At 49.9% G+C, this 19,926-nt stretch overlaps 1 protein-coding gene across 1 annotated transcript in view; it reads left to right on the forward strand.

The window, feature by feature from the left end:
- FAM78B (family with sequence similarity 78 member B) overlaps window positions 1-19,553 on the forward strand; it is a 76,182-nt gene extending 56,629 nt beyond the window's left edge. Inside the window, exons 2-3 of the mRNA XM_036877187.2 lie at window positions 6,979-7,907; window positions 16,549-19,553. Coding sequence (XP_036733082.1) covers window positions 6,979-7,501 — 523 coding nt within the window. The 3' untranslated portion in view covers window positions 7,502-7,907; window positions 16,549-19,553. The remainder of the gene's footprint in view (window positions 1-6,978; window positions 7,908-16,548) is intronic.
- Window positions 19,554-19,926: the final 373 nt, after the last annotated feature.

Consider the following 19,926-nt stretch of genomic DNA (forward strand, 5'->3'; position numbering starts at 1 on the left):
CCCAACTCTTGGAAACAGAGAATGGACTGGTGGTTGCCAGTGCCTGGGGGGAAAGGGTAAACTAGGAGGTATTAGTTAAATGGCACAGAGTTTGAGATATATAGATATATACACATCTACAAGATGCTGCAGATTCACCGTGGCGCACAGTGCCTATAGTTAACAATACTGTATTGTACATTTACAATTTTGCAAAGAGGGTAGATCTTATTTTAGGTGTTTTTATCACACACAGATAAAAAGAGGGTAGGAGGGAACTTGGAGGTCTTAGAAAGGTTTATGGCATAGGCTGTGGTGACAGTTTCGTGGGTGTATACATATCTCCAAGTTCATCACGTTGAACAGGTGAACTATGTACAGCTTTCCGTATGTCAAAAAATAAAAGTTTTTAAAAATGTTTTTTAAAAAAAAGAGTAGAATGCTGCTGCTGGTGGGCCCCCGTCCCGTCAGTGACCACTGGGCTCCAGGGGGGGCCAAGCAAGGCTCCTTCAGGGAGGTTGCTCTGCCCCTCATGGGCACTGAGAGAGGTGGCTGCCACAGGTGGGGCCTGAGCCACGACCCGGAGGCCACTTATTTGAATGAAATACTTCACGTGGGTTTGATTGAGGTTTGCCTCGTTCTCCTAAAGATGGGATGCAGAAGGCGTGAAGGTTGAGAAGTCGATGTTTGCCTTCTTAGCTCCATTGGCAAGTCCATTAGCTGGGAGCTTAGGGTCAGTGGCTGATTGTCTAAAACGAAAGCACCGTGTTTATCACAGCGAGGAGGGCCGTGGCAGAAGACGGGGAGAGGGATGATAACTAACAGTGCCTTCGCACGTTGCAGCTCACGCAGCGCCTGCTCACACGGCATCGGTGCACTTGACCCCCGGGGGAGCTGAGAGGTAAGGGCACCCGGTGCTCCTCTCCCCGTGTTGCTCTGAGGAGCCTGGGGCCGGCTCTTCCCTGGGGCTGACACCCAAGCCTCCCGAGCGCCGTCCTAGTGCTTCCTGCCGCCCACACACCAAGGACGACAAGGAAGCAAAGATGAGATTAGCAGCGCAAAATTGCTCTATGCACGAGTGGGGTGCAGAGTGAAGGCAGGGGTTGGGATCAGGGGCCCGGCACCCAGTCCTGCCGCTGGGCTTCACCCCCATCTGTGTGACCGAGCCCGGTTCACTGGAGCTGCTTCCCTGTGTCCTGCTATGTGTGCGGGTTGTTGCTGAGCAGCCATGTCTGCCTCGGGTGGTTGCTGTCGGTGCGTCCACCCGGAAGGGTCCCAGGCCTGTTACTTTCCTTCATTCCCTACCCTGCCCCATCTCTGTTCCCTACTAATACCTAAACTTAAATGCCATCACTTTGTGTCACGCACTACGCTGTACTTCCAGGTCATCGCCTCATCTGACTCCCATGCCAAGTGCCCACGTAGGCACCGGGAGATGCCTGCTTCACTGACATGGAAGCTGGCGTTGGAAGGGCGGGTGGCTCGGCCGCCGCACAGAGCCGGAGCTTGGCCCAGGCCAGAAGCCGAGGCATCTGGCTCCAGAAGCCCTGCTTTCAGCTGCTCTGCTCCCCCACTCATTGCCGGCTTCTTGAAGGAATTACCTGAGCTCTCACTCTCTTCTCGTGCTTGCTCATTCCTCCCATGACTCCTTGCAGAATAGCTTCTTTTAATGCATCTCGACTGCTGTCCTGAGAATTAATGCATCCACCTGTCTCTTTCTTAAGCCCACTCTCTCTGATGTATGTGGCTTTTGACACTGATGACTCCCTGAAATTCTCGTGACTTAGGAAAGTAGTTCTCCCCTTTGGCTGGCTGTCATGCTTCCCAGGTTCCTCTTCATCTCCTGGCCATCTAAACAAGCCTCCTGGGATCTGTTGTCCCCAAAGATCTCACCATCATTGTGGCACCAACCGATCCTTGCCATGCAGACAGGCCGGATTTCCGCCTCCAGCCCCGACTTTCTCCTGAGCTCTCGTCCAAACTTGTGATTCCCATTGAATTCATAATCTCCTCCCGTCTTTTCACTGCAAATGGATTTGATACTTATTTATTCAACAAATAATTTTGAGCTCCTTCTATGTGCCAGGCAGTGTTCTAGGTGGTGGAGATATGGCAGCAGATAGAATCCCTGCTTCTTTGGGGTTACACTTGGAGCGTGGGATGAAGGTAGACAGGCTGTAAGCAAAGCAAGTAAGTCATACAGTATATTAGATGGGGCTGTAGAGAAAAATAAAGCAGCTCTGGGGGCTGGGGAGCACTGGGGCAGGACATTGTGGTCATAAACATGGTCGTCACAAAAGGTTGCACAGAGAACATGATACCTGAGCCAGGAATGAGGGGGCGAGGGGCCAAGCCTTTCTGATGCTGGGGGAAGAACGCTTCAGATGAAATGAACAGTAAGTGCAAAGACCATGAGGCGGGAATTTGCCCAGTAAGCTCAGTGAGTGGCGTGGAGGCCAGAAGGGGGGCAAAGGAGATGAAGAAATGGAGAGCCGGGTCATGTAGGTCCTTTTAAGGACTCAGGATTTTTCCCGAGCGGTTCCTCCCAGGAGGAACGTGGGAACATTTTGAGCAGAGGAGTGACACGATTGCACATTTGTTTAGCAACATCACTAGCTGCTGGGTTGAAAACAGACAGGGCAACAGAGTGGAGGTATTTGCAGGGAGACTAGTTAGGAGGCTGTGGCAGGGACCCGGGAGAGACGGTGGGACCAGGGCAGTAGTGAGGGAGGTGATGGGGAGGTGTTGGATTTTGGTGGCACCGGTCAGACTTGCTGATAGTTAGTACATGGGATGGGAGGGACTGGTCGGGAGTGACTCTGAAGTCGTGGGCACGTGGGGTGGGGGCGGTGTGAGTCTGGAGCGCAGGATGGCAGTTCAAGCTGGAGATGGAAACTTGGGAGTTGTCAGAGTGCAGATGGGACTGGCAGCCATGATGCTGTATTCACACAAGGAATGTGAGTAGATAGAAAGAAGAAGACCAAAGACTGAGGCCTGGGGCCCTCCAAGGGTGAGAGGTTGAGAAACGAAGTGGATCCAGCAGAGGATGCTGAGGAAGGGATGGTGAGATCAAGGGAAACAAGAGCAGTAGCCACGCTGTGCGCCAGACCCCATGTTCTGGGCAAAGAGCCCCGGCACAGACCTGACTCCCCCCTCCCTCCCTGGGGGAGGAGTCCGGGCTTTGCACCTGGAATCCCCAGGGTCCGGGGGTGGGGGCGGCTTGTCAGCAACAGTGAGACGTGCTCACCTCACCCCTGATGATAACTTTCAGTGTTAAGCATGGTGTCATTCTGATAATAGACTCTAAGTTAATAGATGTTTTCATTAGAATGGTGAATAAATATAAAAAGTGTAAAATTATGATTAAAGCACTTTTCTGTATAACTCCCTACCAAGCTCCAGACACGTAGGCATGGAAATGCTTCATGTAAAATATTTATTTATTCCTTCAACAAAGATTTATTAAAATCTGTGTCCCAGTAATGTACTAGACACTAATAATTAAAAAATAAGTCACAATCCCAATCCTCGAGGAAATCAATCTAATGAGGAAGACAGACACATAAGTATATAATTATAACCTGGGACCTATAAACATCTGGATATACCCATGAGAGCATGGGAGGGAGGGCTTCCTGGAAAAGGTGATACATGCAGTGATTCTCAGAGGATTTGTTAGATAGCATGAGATTTTAGGAGGGGAAACAGAAGGACAGGCAGAGGGCACTTAAGAGCAGAGAGGCAGGGGTAGGGGGGCCTGGCCATGGAGGGCCCCGTGCCCTCCTGTGGAACTTGAATGTTACCCTGTGGGTGACACTAGCGATGACCGTGTAGCGTCATTTGAAGGGCTTTAGGTATAGAAAGGACATAATTAGATCAGCCTGTGACTACCAGTGCAACCTGAAAGATGAATTTGAGGGATCAGGAACGGATACAGAGAGACCAGCTGTAGACCATGACAGCAGACAAGGTAAGAGTTGTTGAAGGCTTGGATTAGATGAGGGCAGTGGGGATTGATGGAGAAAAGGAGGTAAATTCAAGCATCACTTATGGGGCAAAATTCCTAAGATGCCCTGACAAAGTAGCGGGAACTGTTGAGGGAAAGCATAGTGGGGGCCAGCGATGACCCTCACTGCTAGCCTGGAAGTCTGGGTGGGCAGTGGGCCAGCTCCTGCAGCAGAGAGAAGGGAAAGGCCAAGTTTATGGTGGAGGTGATACGTTCATTTTGGGCCGTGTGCAATTTCAAGTGCCTCGAGCATCCCATTCAATGTCATCCTACGGGTCATTGACTCCAGTGGTGCTGTCATTCTAGAGACTTCTATGAAAACCATTATCAAAGCCAGTTTATTAGCTCCCCAAACCAGCCATGCATTTGGTAGGCATAACTCTCTTTTGGACACCCCCGCCACAAAAAAATGCCACTACCCTGGAATGCACGTTAGTACGTATTTGTCATGAAGAAATAAAAATGTGTTTTCAAAAAGAAGCCTACTCCCTACTGGCTACACTCAGCCTGGTGCCGTCATTCTGATGTGATAATTAAGAAGCCTATTTTATTTCTCTACTCCAGAAAACCCTCCAAAACAACTATTCCTTCTTTCCCAAGACAGGCACAAAAGTGCAACTTCATTATATTATCTCTGCAGAAAATCTGAAACCAAACTAAGCTTTGTGGGGTGTTTTTTTCCCACAAGACCGACCTCTAGGCCCTGGGTCCAAGTCTCTGCTTACATTCCCCTGGGGGAGATGGGGGTGAACGCGAACTGTAAAGACTCCATGGACAAAGTAACGGAACTGATCAACAAGATAACCAGTCCTGAAAAATACACTGTTATAACAGGATCAGAAGCCAATCTCCCCGGGCAATATGCCAGTTGGCACAGTGTTCAGGACAGGAGAGCAAGTACAATTATACACTGCTGAGAATACTTGTCCTCCAGCCCCACAAAGGAACCCACAGGGCCTGGTCACTAAATAAAATGAAGAACAGGGTTGAGGCAACACAGAAATAAATGCCCAGTGACCGAGTAACTGTCTCAGCCCTTTTGCCAGGGGCACAAAGCTGACCCCAGTGTGGCCATTTCATAAACCCAGCAGGCAGATTGGGTCTCGCCTGACCTCTGAACCTTGTACGATGATATCACGCTCAAATAACCCTCCTCTTTGAGCAGTAAGAAACGGCTGCAGCATTACCGGGAGCTACTCCTTGGCACGGTGGCCGCCAGCGTGTGTGGGACAATGGGCTCCCCGACCTTTCAGCACCAGGTCAATTCCTCTTACTTATCCACCAACCATGATACACTGCAGTTATTCCCGGCGGTCATCAAGAGCACGAAGACGGGAAAAGGTGCCTGCAGCCGTGGGCTCCCCTCCCCGCAGGCAGTGGGGCCCTCCCTTCCTTACAGGCCGGACCCACTGGCACAGGGAGTGCTGGGGTGTGGGGAGCAGCAGGAGGTGGCAGTCAGCGTCCCCCTGTCGCCGTGTGATGGTAAAGGACGCCGAGACAGCCCCACACCCAGCTGGCGGTGCAACTCCCTCTTGGCCAGCCATTTGGACGAACCCCTGCAGGATCTGCTGTCACCTCGTAAGAGCAAGAACTTCACGTCAAGCCAAGCTACCACCTCCTAGCTGATAAGTGGAGCAGTTGCATGTCTTTCTTTAATTACTGAATTCTTATGCAATATTACTGAGGATCACTCCTGCTTCCAGTGGTGGATATGGAGAAGGCAAAGCCAGTCTCTGCTGGCTAAACTTCTGTTAGGGTCCAGTCCGGCCCCCATGGCTGCTCTGGGAGCTGCTAGCTCACTGGACAGCCCGAGTCCCCTCCTCTCTGGCTCCAGCACCACGGAAGGGCACTTCAGGTGGCAGTATGGGACAGTGGCCAAAAGCATAGAATTTAAACAGCTTTAGACTTTCAGCTCTATGTCTTGAAATCCGTAGAACCCTCCACTTGTGCCTTAAAACCCCCATCCTCTCAGGTAAAAGGGAAATAAAAAATCATCCATCTTGTGGGATATTCTGAGCATTAACTGAGGTAACATAATGCAGGTACTTTAGCACTGTGGTTGGAACAGAGTGAGTGCTCAGTAAGTATCAGCTATGATGATGTGATGGTGATGGTGATGGTGGAGGTGGTGGTGACGGTCGAGGTGACGATGATGATAGAGGGTATTCCATCTCAGGGGAGAGACATGGGCTAAGAATAAGGCACATGTCCTCCTCCCCCCTTTTGGGGAAGCCAGGAAAAGTAGCAACGTGGTCAGAAGGGCAAGTTTGCTAAACTAAGCACTTAGACTTCCAGGCTGGACTTGAAGTCAGGAGAACAGCATATGAGAGACAACGTATGCCAGCCTATAACACAGCTTTCCAGGTGTGGTTTCCAGAAGTGACCATTATCTCCTTGTGCTATCAGTCTCTATGTCCATGTTTTCCAAGGGCTGGATTGGCCAATGACTGGAATTGATGTAGCCCTCTTTGTTGAGTAGAAATTATGTGATTTCCAAGGCAATCAGTGTGACCTATAACTTTGCCTCATTTTGCTCTCCTTTCCACCTGACATTTCCTTCCAGGTACATCACATTTTAACCACTGCCTCTTCCCAACAATCCTTACCCACGCATACTTCCCAAGAAAGTGGTGTGTGCAGTGGAATGGAGTGCCTCTGAATGGTACAGTCCATCACCCCAACTAGCTGATGCCTCCTGGGAGGCTCACAAATGCCTCTTTGAGCTTCCTGCTCCCAGTTGGACCAGCTCCGGTTTTATTTGTCTTGGTATTGCCTTTTTATTTGTCTTGGTATTGCCTTTTTATTTTTGTTTTGTTTTGATTCGTTCCTGCTTACTCCTGAAACAGCACAGCATAGGACTTTTCGATCGGAATCCCCCTCTGAACCTCCCATTCTGCCCGAGTGACTGTGTTAGTAAGTGGCGGGCCCCTTCCCAGCTTTTGAAAAATTCACTCAGCCTCTTCTTTTCTTGTGCATCTCTTCTGCTTTGCCAGGTCAAGCTGGGAACTGCCTGACTTGAGGGAAGGGAGAGTAAAAGCCATCAGTGACTCAGATGGGGTGAGCTACCCTTGGTACGGGAACACCACAGAAACTGTGACCCTGGTTGGCCCCACCAACAAGATCTCCAGGTTCTCCGTCAGCATGAATGACAACTTCTACCCAAGTGTGACGTGGGCAGTGCCAGTGAGCGACAGCAATGTGCCACTGCTCACGAGGATCAAGAGGAACCAAAGTTTCACTACCTGGCTGGTGGCCATGAACACCACCACGAAGGAGAAGATCATTCTACAGACCATCAAATGGAGGATGAGGGTGGACATTGAGGTGGACCCCCTGCAGCTCTTGGGGCAGCGGGCCCGGCTGGTGGGCAGGACTCAGCAGGATCAGCCCCGGATCCTGGGCCGGATGGAATCCATCCCCCCCAATGCACTAGCGAAACCCAATGCCAACGATGCCCAGGTCCTCATGTGGAGGCCCAAGCGGGGCCCGCCTCTGGTTGTGATCCCCCCTAAGTAGAAGCAGCCTGTTCGGACTGTGTGTGGAGCACGTGCCGCTGAGACACGCAGTGAGGTTGCCAGGAACGGCAGAGGCCAAACTGAGTTTCTGAGCCAAAGCAGACCTCGCGGTCTGCCTGCCTTTGCAGCCCCTTGTGAGGAGCAGGGCTGCTCCCTGGGCAGTAGAACCATGATCCTTAGGGAATGTCCCTTCCTCTTAGGAATAAAGAGATCACTGATTGGACAGACTTGCTGTGATTACCATGCAAGGAGCCATATTTTGGAGCTGACCAGAATGGTTCTTTTTTCTGAACTATTGACCATTTCTTTCCTGTGAGACGCAAGGGATGGAAATGAAATTAAACAGTGCCTGTGGCCAATGCTGCTTCCCAACCAATTGGATGTGGGAGTGAAAACATTCATACCAGGTGTTTGTAAGAGTTCTCCTGTCTGACTGGAGGGTGCTGGGGAAAGGGGCGGAATGACAGGTGCTCCAAGGGGAATGGGTGGTGGGGAGAGGGAGGGATAAGCTGCCGTTACAAATGAATACCTGTGCGTTTATTAGTTGATCATCAAGTCATCAGCACGCACACTGGAATGAAGGGAACACTTGGAGAACTGGAGCTCTATTGCTGTTCCTTCCATTCTGAGGGGAGCCCCGTGGGAGCTGTCCACGGTGCTGATGTGAACCGGCTGACGGCAGTTCTCAGTGGTTCTATCTACCCCACTTCTTTCCAAGAATTGATTATTCAGAGTATTATTGATCATAGCTTGTGGAAAGATAGCTCCTGAAGAATGCAGGAGCTATGCTATCTGGGCCTTCACCATGTTTTTAGTGAAACCCAAATTGTGATTTTTGTTCACAGCTGCTTATTCTGTTCCCGTTACCAGCCCTAAAATTACAAAAAGAAAGTTGTTTATAAGCCATGAATCCATGCAGGGTTTCAGGAACATTTCACAAATAAGAATAGTATTTTAAATCTTTGAGGATTTTTTTGTTTGTTTCTGAATTACTCAAACATATAGAATGCACACATGTATATCCTTGCACATGTGCACACATGCTGGGATGCACACCAGGATGCTTATAGCTTAATTACTAAAAAGATTTTCCAGCCCTTCCTGCATAGGTACTTGAAGTCTTTATGCATACACAGTATAGACACTGTATATGTTTATTTTAGCTCAGCTTCACAGAATCTCAACTTTAACTGCTTGAGCATTTATGAGAAAGTGCTTCATAGACTTAACTTCAGAGCTCTTTAATGAAAATCTGAGCTACTCACATTAAGCATGCCTGTATGGCTGAAATCCAACCAATGAAGATCATACCCCATATTTTCTTTAATGAGGTCAATCTCAAGCTTTATAAGTTTCTTTCCAGGCTTTCCAGGAAGGATTTTTCCAGCTCTTCTAGCGTATATCACCCCCCCGAAAAAGGCTTTTTCTTTTCTTCTCAGTCATATAAATTGTGACATATCAATATATGGTTCCTTATTCAAAACCGCCCATGCAAAATACTTATAAGACTCTCACCATGTCATGTGGATTTTATAGATTCTGCCAGCCTAATTTCAGAGTCGAGAGTTGAGGTTCAGAACAATTATTACAGTTCCATGGTTGGCTCCAGAGATCTGTCTTCTACCAGTTTTAGGATGGAGAAGAAAAAGCAGGCCTTTTTTATTGCTTTGATTAAAAATTCAATTTAGTCTAATGTCTTTCAGGTTCTAGTCCCAGGGAATGGTGCTTATTTACATGGGAGGGCTAACAGATCACTCCAAATTATGTAGTGTGAACTGCACAGCCCAACCACCGGCCACTCTGTTATAGATCAGTTATTGATGGCATGCTGAGCTATTCATAACAGCACATTAATGACACATGAGTGACTCACGGATGACCTGGAGTCATGCCATTTAGAAATAATTCAGCTGTTACATTTGGATTCTGCTGTCTCTTCCCATTCTTCCTTATTTTCTTTATGGGGGAGGTGGCCCCAGAGAGCTCCATGGCTGGAACATAAAGCCACTTATTTTCCACACTGACATCAGAAACAATAATCTGTCCCTCTGGTTGAATTAGATGCGACCCGTATGGGATTCTGGACAGAAGATGCTGATCTAGAATCAAATCCCTGTGACCCCACTTTAAGAAAACCTGATATTTAAAAATCCATAGTTGTAACAAACAACAAATTAGTGGGAATGGATTATTTATATTACAAAATCCTATATAAGATTTCCATTTTCAAATTCCCCTTGCCCATTAAAATAAGGTATGACTTACACAATTGTATTTACATAGGGCCTAACTTTTTCAAGGGCTTGTCAGTATCTGTAGAGTAGGGTTCAGCATACTTAGCTGGCTTGTTCCCCACACTTTTCAGAGTTTCAAAATAAATGGTCCAAGGCTAATTTTCTGGAAAATTATGTAATTACAAAATGAGAAAATAGATGGATGGTGCTTATAAAAGTTAAAAGCCCTGTGCAGAACATAATGATTATTGTCCAGGATACTACTGTGGGTCTCTCAGTTCTGAAATCAGCCTGGCAGAATGCTCTATTGCCCTGCAGTTATTAGTTTAAAGTTACAGTTGTTTTACAAGGAAATGACCCCTTTTCTTCTGTGATCTTCAGATCATTACCTTTCAGCTTAGTCAGCATATTGTGTAATGCAAGGGTCTCCAGCAAGAGAGATTTCTTGACATCTCTGTTGAGGTCACCTCCAACCTCCCATGAGCCCTTTCTTCCCATGAGAGTCCTTGGGCCTGAAGCAAGATGCCATTTGTTCAAAGGGCCTCCTTCAGTGCCTTGATCAGGTTTTCATTGGGTGATCTTAGGACTATATTTGGATGTTAAACATACACATACACACAATAGTTTCTTGGTAGCACAAGAGTTTTTAATTCCTATGGGGAAAAGAGCATTTCTTCAGGTCATAGATTCTTGAATCTAGTCCCCTTTGAGATCTTTTATTCCCTGACCTCAAGGGAACTGAGGTCTGGTTAAATTAGGTCATCTATTCAGGATCACATACCTAATTAGCAGCAAAGCCCAGAGAAGAGCCTGGGTATCCCATATCTCATGGCACAGCATGGTCACCTTACCTGAGACCCACAGTCCCCTCCTTGTCTCCAGCCAAAACATTGCCATCATCCTGGACCATCCATCCTCTCAGCATTAGAGACAATCTAATTCATCCTTTAAAACATAGGGAGGAATCTTTGTCATAGTTATGTCCAAAAAACGAACGTTCCAGATTCCCTTGTATCTGGGACAGCTGTTTGGAGATTGAAGTCTTATTCTGGCCCTTTGCAGCATGTGCTGTGCGTTCCCTGGTCACTGCTTTGGACCACAGCACATGAGAAGGTTGAAGGCTAGCCCCTGTCCACCCCCTGTTCCATGGGCCTTTTTACAACTCCTTCTCCTGGTGCTAGGAGTGATATCTCAAAGGTCAAAATCGTGTTCTAAGGAGCAATTCTGAGCAGTAAAATAAAAGGACTATGATTTATAGACTGTTTTACAAAAGGCTTCACATGCACTTTCTCATCCCAAGATAGGTTTTAGGAGGGATGTCGTATTGTTAATATCATTACTATTATGCCCATTTTACAGACAGTAAATTGAAATACGAAGGCATTAAATGACTTATCCATAGACACACAAACAGAAGATGTCAGGTAGGACTGAGCGAGGATTCACAGGGCTGTTTGGCCCCAAACCCCTGCTCTCACTAGACTGTGCTGCCTCCCCAGGGGTCCCCTGAGTAAAGGACACAGCAGAGGAGGAAAAGGAGAAGGCAAGTCACTGTCACCTATGCAGTCACGTAGTCCCTACCAACCTACCCAGTGGACATATTAAAAACAAGAGAATGAACACTGTCCTCTTAGGCAGAGCACCTTGTAATCCCCAGGGAGAGTGGTCCAGAAAAAAAGTGGGCTGCAGTGTGGGTGAGCTGGCTGTCACTCGGCAGCCCTTAGCACAGGACTGGTGATTAGTGGCGTAGGGAATCTGCCCTCCTGGACTCAGAATCACTTAAACACCATAAGCACAGAAGGAGAAGGAAAGCATGCATCCCACAGCTGAGGTCCCAGCTGAGCGAGGCCCTGCCACCCGCCATCTCTCAACACGGCAGGAGCAACCTGTGCCAACCTGTGGCACGGAGGCAGTGGGAACAATGGCTTTCCGAGCTCCATTTGGCACATTGAACGTTCCTGTTAGAACTGAGGGCACAATTAAATATTGCCAGAGCCAGCTCCCAACTGAGTTGCAAAGAAAGATGTAAACACACGCACACACACCTGCAGGCCAGCTACACTCACACACTCTTCAAGCTGAAAAGAAAATTAATCAAAAACCCAATGAACGTCTGAACTCTATAATTAAGCCTAAACGATCCTTAGACAGGAAGAGAGCTGAGTGTGCAAGCTCAGTGCACACAGATATTTTTACCCCAGCGTCTTATTGCCATTAATTTCTTTTGATATCTTGAGTACATCTGGTTCCAGTTTCTCTGGTGGGACATCTGCCCGTGGAAGGCCTTCAGGAGGGCTGCCAGCTCAGCAGCCAGAGAACAGCCAAAGTTATCTGGCCATTCTCAATACTTCTGTAGGAATGCATCTGGGGGGGTGGCATGCCACAGCGCCCCTGGGCCCCTAACTGACTCCCCTGCATGCACTTTGAGCAGACAGAATAAGCTCCCCTGAAGAGTCCGCATTCAGCCATCCCGGGCTTGTGCCTTCATGGGATTTTTCTTCTGTCCCACGTTGGAAGGGAAGCCTGTTTGGAAGCTCTGAGGTCAGAGGCTAGCGCCCAAGACCTCAGCAGACTTGAGATCCTCTGTTCCCAGCAGGTGAACTAGACCTTGGGCAAATCACTTAGCTCACCTGGGCCTTGGTTTGCCCCTCTGTGGGCTGAGTCACAGACACAGCCCAGTCAACATCACAGTCAGGACAGCACAGTGCGAAGATGTCTAGAAACATGCCAAAGTATCTGAAGTGCTGCCCAGTGAAATGTATTGTCAGATGAGTGGAATCTCAGGGCCTGGGGCTAGTTGTAGGCCCTCAGACCCCATCTACTTGGAAGCCCAAAACCATCTCAGGGAGCTCCCCTCTCCCTGCGGAGTGAGGCCTGGGCTTGGTGGAGGGTGGTGGGCATTGAGCTCCTCCGCCCACAGACACCGTGCAGGAGAGGCCTGGATGCAGGCAGTCGGGGAAAGAAAGGAGACCACTGCCCAGCCCCCTTAGAAGGCAACTCCAGGCAGAATTTGTAGCCAGAACTCCAAGAGGCTTTTTGGAAAGGAAAGAAGGCTGAATGTCAGATGTGGGCCAGACTTGAAATCCCAGCACAATTTGCCTAGTTTAAGCAGACTAAAGAAGCCATCCAGGGACAGCTGCATTTTTCCTGTCATGGGCTCAGGCAAGAGATACAGAAGGGAAAAAATAATAATAATTTAAAAATATTTCTCCAATTATTTATATACACAAACACAACACACACACATATATATATCTTTATGTGGGTCTCCACTGGCCTGTCTGTCCCTAAACAGTTTCTGATGCCCTAGCTCTTGGCTGAGACCCCACAGTTTGGAGGTAGCATTACAGATGTGGTTGTGTGGGTGCACATACAAAGAAGAAATGCTTCTCCCTTCACTGCACCTCATCACGCAGGGGGCATACTTGGTTGCGGCCCCTCTCCCCGCCTGCCCTGCCTGCTGTGGCCTCATTCCCCACCTGCACCAGCCATACAGCCACGTGGCTTGCCTCGAGGCTGCTTCCCAAGGCCCCCTGTCCCCACATCCTCACCTGTTCATCTCTCCCAGCTGGGCCGCCCAGCACAGGCTCTCTGAGGAGAGGTCATTTTGCCCAGCTGGGGAGTGTGGTCCCGAAGAGAGCCCACCAGCTCTTCTCCTTCAGGCCAATGTGAAACCAGGCCTCTGGGGAGCAGGCCTTGTGGCCACACACAAGAACCCCTCTTCTGCCTCTAGGCCCCCATTTGTTCTTGGCTAACCCAGAAAATGTGGCTTGATTCTTAAAACAGCCGAGTGCTGGGTCAGAAATGCCTGCGAGAAGGGAAGATGGGCACTGGAATTACAGCAGTGAGGGGAGAAGGCCGACGCTCAGAGCAGTGGCCCAGATACTCAGAGCCCCTGGGTATTTGACCAGCGGGATGGCTCAGCGTGGGGCTGGTCTCGGCTGGCTGAGGCCCAGCATGGCGGGGAGCAGGCAGGAGACAGGAAGGGGGACAGAGGGCTTTGCTTCAGGCAGGCCTGGGGCTCGGGTGGCCCAACAGAGGCACCTAAGATACAGAACTTAAGAAGGCCTCCAGTCAGGTGTGTAGGCCGCTGCCCTTGCCGGCGTGAGGCCCTTGCAGCATCTGCCCTGGAAGCCTGCTCACCCCGCCCGTCCCGGCCCTGCTCCGTGCCGTCTCCTCCTTCACAGGGAGAGCGGGTGCAGGGGTCTGTCAACACGTATCATGTAGGGCGCCCGCTGTGTGCCAGGTGACAAGCGCCTGTCCGTAGGGAGCCGGGGCTCACAGTGGCTTTGGGGGCCTCTTGTTTTCCCCCTCAGGGTCACACATCACAGGGAGCCCCAGAACTCTGGCGAGTGCTTCCTTTGTCTATGAGGGGAAGGCCGGGCGATGACAGCTCAGGGGACCCGCTGCGCGCTGCCCATCTCTGTGCGCCCCTCCAAGGTCAGCTCAGGGAGAACCTGCCACTGCATGCACGTGCACAGGCACAGGTGCTGCCCACATCAGAGGCCGCTGGGCATCCCTCCGCCTGCTCTGGCCCATCTCCCCCACCCTTCAAACCAATTAGAATATTCCACACAGATGTGAGCCAATGAAATGGTAATTGGAAAAATAACAGGAAGGATAATATATGCACTTCAGGCTGGGAACTGTTTCATTAAGCTGGGCTTTGCAAGCAATACAGCCAATTAAATTATTTCCCACTTCACTCCCTCACATACCAGAAACTATAGGAAGCTATCACTTCTAATTAATTAGGAAAGAAAGAAGGGCTGCATAGGCCTATCAGGAGAACCCGGACTGAGGAGCTAGCCCACCTACCTCTCTGAGAGCAGCACGCACACACATCAGGGAAGGAAGACTCGACTTCTGTCTCACCTTTGGCAGTTCGTGGGCCTCCAGCTGTTGTTCGACTGTTTGCAGACAACCCCATTATACATACAAATGGCAACTTGATAGCCTAGAGACCATTGTAGGAACCTCGGCCATCCGCCCTGTGCTCTGGAATAGCCACCATGCTCTAGTGTCCGTGAATGCCAGCTCCCCTTCCTGCAGTAAGTGACCAGTCCTTGTCCCTGGTCCCAAGAGCCACCCACAAACTCAAACAGAGATGCCGGCCTTGGGCGTGTTGCACAGAAAAGAAATCTGTCATTTTTCGCGGGAGAATAAACGCTCTAAACTCTGTTGGCTGGCCAACTTCCTGCAGCCAAAAAACAGCCTTTTCAGTGCAGACTTAGATGGTTCCCAAGCCAGCTCCCAACTTCAAATGCTCAAAGTGAGACCCTTTCAGGGGTTGACTTTAGCATGCAGGCCACCTTCATGTTCCCATCTGTGGAACGGGGAGAAGGTCTGTCCTCAGTGCCAGTCACCCCCTCAAAGCTCTTAGCCTTGTGAGGGCGTATTGGCAGGGAGCTCAGGGCTTGTGTTGGGGAAAACTGATAGACAACACTCAACAATGCAGTTAAAATATGTTCTCTACAAAAAGGCACCCTTATTGTGTAATGTAATACAATTAATATAATGGGCATGTAAGGCAGACATCAGGATGATGGGACTTCTGTGTGCAGACATTTGACTAATATGGTCCATGAGCAGCAGACAGACTCTGAGGTTGCCTCATGGCCTCTGCACACATGTGCCCACATCATACCCCACCCCTCCCCCATTACCCACTGTGTGTGTCATTCTGTACCATGCAATAAATCCAGGGCTGGCAGAGCCCAGCATGGTCAGTGCCTCCGACCAGTCCCTTATTGCAGGAAGGGGAGCTGGCATTCACTGAGACTACAGCATAGTGGCTATTCTGGAGCACAGGGTATATGCAGGGGCAGTTTCTAGAATGGTTTCTAGGCTATTAAGTCCTCACTTTTATGTACAATGGGGTTGTCTACAAACTTCAAACAATAGGGACAAGGTTATTTGACCACCTATATAAGAATTAGGGATTTGTTTTCTTCCTGCAACTGAAACCATGCATAAAGTGTGAAAATGCAACAGGGTTCATTTTTAATCATAAAATCATGTTGTGCCACTATAGCGGTACATCCCTATAAGCAAACCTGGTCTATCAAAAATCCAAAGATAGAAAAAATGATCAGGAAAGAATGAGAATTGCAAGGTTTGGATTTACTCAGGAGCAACCCCTTGCATGCATTCAAAAATACTTTTTTTATGTTAAAAGTTTAATTCATCCACTTCTTCTTTAGGACCACAACTATTATATAAAGCAATATATACAAGTACCCCCCACCACACACACACACACACACACACACACACACACACACACACACACACACACACATGCACACATGCACAAATTTTCTTTTTAAAGAAAAACTGATGAATAACGTCAGGTTGAACAGTATGCTCACATTCAAGAGGTTTTAGCTGGCTGGTGAACACAGCCATGCACAGAAATACTGGGTCAGCCATAGGGTTCCCGTGAGCTGGTAATTCTTGTAAATCCTGTGCCTTCAGATGCAGAGAAACAAGGCCTTTGGGGGCCTGGTATTCACACCCATTTCTTTAGATCCTTTTGTGTTTTGCTGATGGGTCGCACCTATAGATGATCTGCAATCCCTTAAGATTATTTTAGATTTTAATGATCTTTTAAGACCCACATAAATGCCCTAGACCAGCTTGATAGAGAAATGTGTATGTAAATAAACACTCATAGTTTTGCATAAAATTTCAAGGTCATTGTCCCCTTGAAATCTATTTATAGAGGCTAGATTATGAACACCTGCTTTTAAGGAATGACAGTCTTCGATCACCGTCTTAATGCCCACTTACATGTTTCCATGTCTGCACACAGGTCACCTGGTAGCACAAGGCACACCCAGCCAGCAGAACCACATGCCACAGACTGGGGAGGAAGCGAGCAGCGGCTGCTGGCTCCAGACGCTGACGCCCTGGACATCTGGTCGCCCACTGGATCTAGTGCTATCCTACCTGTCTCCTCACCATCCTCCAGGCGCACAGCCTGTAACCCCACAACCCTGCCGTGTGCCACACAGCACTCCCCGAGGGCGGGCTGGGCTGGCTGGCTGGCGCCTGGGGAGCTGTGTTGAAGGGGGAGTCATGCCTGCTGTGTGTTTTTGTGGGGGAAGATTGGACCCCGCCAGATCCCAGGTCCATCCCCACACTGTAGGGGAAGCTGCCCAGGGATGAAGAGCTGGTCAGCACTGAAGTCAGACGCCTAAAATGGGCCAGCCTTGGTTTCTGACCCCAGCTTTCCCGCCCTACGCTTTTGGGTGGGAAACAGGGAATGTGCATCTCCCCGCCCCTCGCTTCTCCACACGGGTGGCCACTGTTAATGCTCCCGAGGTTCCCCTCCTCCTTGGAGAGCCAGGGCCAGAGCAGCCCTGCTTCCCCTATGAGGCCAGGCTGGGTGCCCTCAGGTGACCCAGGGCAGAGCAGGTGCCACCAGGATCGATGGGACGAGGGGGAGAACTACCCAAAGAGGGCAAAAATGGCGTCCATTGGTTTGTTCATTGGTTTATTTATTGGCTTTCTTACTGGTTGACTTATTTATGAAGTATGTATTTATTTTACAGCAAAAAATCCGCACCCAGCTACACAATCTCTCTCTGCGACCCCTTAGAGCACAGTGTGCTAGTTCTCTTTGAAGCCACAAAAACTGGGGGGTAAATTCTCTCCCTGTGTCCAAAAACCACCCCAACCAGATTTTCAGCCAAAAATGGGGTTAGAAAGCACCAGTTAGTGAGTAAAGGCGCACAGATCTGCAGAGGCCCGGCTGTCCAAACAGAAGCTCGCGGCTCTCTCGGCCCTGCCCCCCACCCCACCGCTCCAGCAGCCCTCCTCCTCCAGGCGCCCACCGGGAGTGGCCAGTCAGCTCAGCGCCAGGCTGATCGTCTCGGAGCTAGACTCTCGTCCTACTCTGGTGCCATCTTCTTAATGCCACGTGCACCTTACAGACACCTCAGGAGCTTTAAAACAATCCATGTCTGGTCCCCTCCCTGACTCACCGGAAGACCCTCTGGTGGAAGAGTCTAGGCCCTGGCGTGTTTACAGTTTCCAGGGGATCCTAATGTGAGCCGAGGGTTGAGAAGCACTTCGGGAGCCCCTCTCCTCCGCGCCTCCCACCACCCACACCCATTATCCTTTACTTCCCAAGCTTTCTCTGGCACCGAGTGGGAAAGGCCCTGAGGAACGACCGGGTTCCCTTCCCATTCCTCCCCCCTGCACCTTCCCGTCAGCTCAGCCCGCCTGGAGAGGTGGCAGGTCCCACCCGCTGTTCCCTGAGCCGGTGCCTGCGCCCAGCCCGGGGGCCGTTCTCGGGCGACTTCCAGCTTTTCTAGAAACAGAAAGCTGCCCTTTGCCAGATTCTCCTCTACCTGAACCACCTAAGGCTCCCAAACATCAAATGTTTAAAGGGTGCTTTGGTGACATTCAGGTCTCCAAACCCCGATGCTGCCAGGGAGGCCCACACCCAGGCTTTATAACCCACGCCTTGGCCGCGTCTGCAGAGCCCCCCGAGCTGAAGGAGGGCCCACTGCTCAGGAGGAAGGAGCCCTGTTGGCCCCCCAGCCAGGCAGCAGCCAAACCCCAGATGGCTGGGAAGAGACAGCTCACCCTTCACACAAGGTCTCCACTGCTGAGCATGAGCAGGTGTGTGTGTGTGTGTGCACACATGTAATACAAACCGTCAAGACCCACGGAGAAGCACTGTGTTCATAATGGGCCCAAGGGAATGCCATCCTAGATATACACACAGAATGCTGCATAGACACTAAGCGTTAGATGTGCACACACACACACACACACACACACACACACACACACACACACACACACACACAGGAAACCTGTGAAGTGGGAAGGGTGGTTTTTGCTCTCCGGTCTCCCCTATCCGAGTACCTTCCCGGGACAAGTACTATTTCGTGTCCCCCAGCTGCCCGGCCTGTGCCCTCCTGCACTCCCAGCCCCCTGTCCCCGTGAGCCAGCATGTCCCTGCCCTGCGTCCCACGTCTCAGGATCCTACTCTCTGGTAAGTGACAGTCCAGCCAGTGGGTGCTACAGAGCTGAGCGTTACCCCTCCCAGGTGACATTTATGTGTTAATAGGGGCCACAGATCGTGCCTTAATCCGAAAGAGCAGCTCTAGTGGTGGGGTTTTCAGGCACAGTAGTGGGCCAGTAAGGGAGATTATTTTTTTATCAGGGGGCTTTTTAGAGTTCCCCAAACCATACCTATCTCTAAAATCAGCCCTTCCTAAGTGCATGAGCACATGCAAGCACACTTATCCCCAGACACTTTCTTGAATTTTGAGACACCTCCCTTAGAGTGGCCGCTCTTTAAAAACCGAAAAAAAAGAAAAAAGAACCAGCTAAATTAATTTAAACCTCACTGAATGTAGCCTATTTTCCACGGCTGCCAGCCATCTGGCCACCCCACCCCGCTCCACTTCCCTTCTGCTCCTTTTCCCCGCCGCCGGTACCGGTTGATGTGCTTGGGTCGGTCTCTGCGCTCGCCCACCCCACCCGCAGCCAACGCGTTTCCTTCCCTTCCCATTTCCCATCCGGAATTGTGCTGCTTTTCCGCGTCACCGGGACAAAGAGCAGGTTAAAAGCGTGAGCGTGTGTGAATCGCTTTGGAGAAAGAGAAGCCAGGGATTCTGCTCCCGTTTGGAGAAAAGCCCCACGAGGGAATAGAGGAAAGCTGGCTCTGCAGAGTGCCTTAAAAATGACTTTAATTAGGAAATTCTGAGTCGTCAGTCTTTAGGTATTACGTAAACTCAAACAGATGTTGCATTTCACTTCTCTGGGATTAAAAAAAAGTTAAATACAGTATGTGTTCAACAACAACAAAATGTCTTTTCTCTTTCATTGGGTCCTTAAAAGATGCGGCGCCTGGCTTTCTACAAAGGCGGGGAGAGGGCCCGGGAACGGCCACGCAGAGGGCATGTGCAGGAACCCCGGGAGGCTGCGGCAGGTTCGGTGCTGTGACACTAGGAAGGGAGAACATTCCAGACCCGCAGAGGGCGAACCTCGCCCTTCCATTCCCCTCCCCGCAGCCACTCCTGCGTTTGGTCAGTTTCTGATTTGCTTTTGCTGAAGTGATTTTTCTTTAGCTTAACACTTGCCCCCTGGGATCTGACTCAACAAGATGGTTGGAAGAGCGTGTGTTCCCAAAGGCAGCTAGGCTCCTCGCATGGTGTCTTCTCCCCCCACA

Source organism: Manis pentadactyla, chromosome 19 (assembly GCF_030020395.1).
Source record: "Manis pentadactyla isolate mManPen7 chromosome 19, mManPen7.hap1, whole genome shotgun sequence".
Classification (NCBI taxonomy): domain Eukaryota; kingdom Metazoa; phylum Chordata; class Mammalia; order Pholidota; family Manidae; genus Manis; species Manis pentadactyla.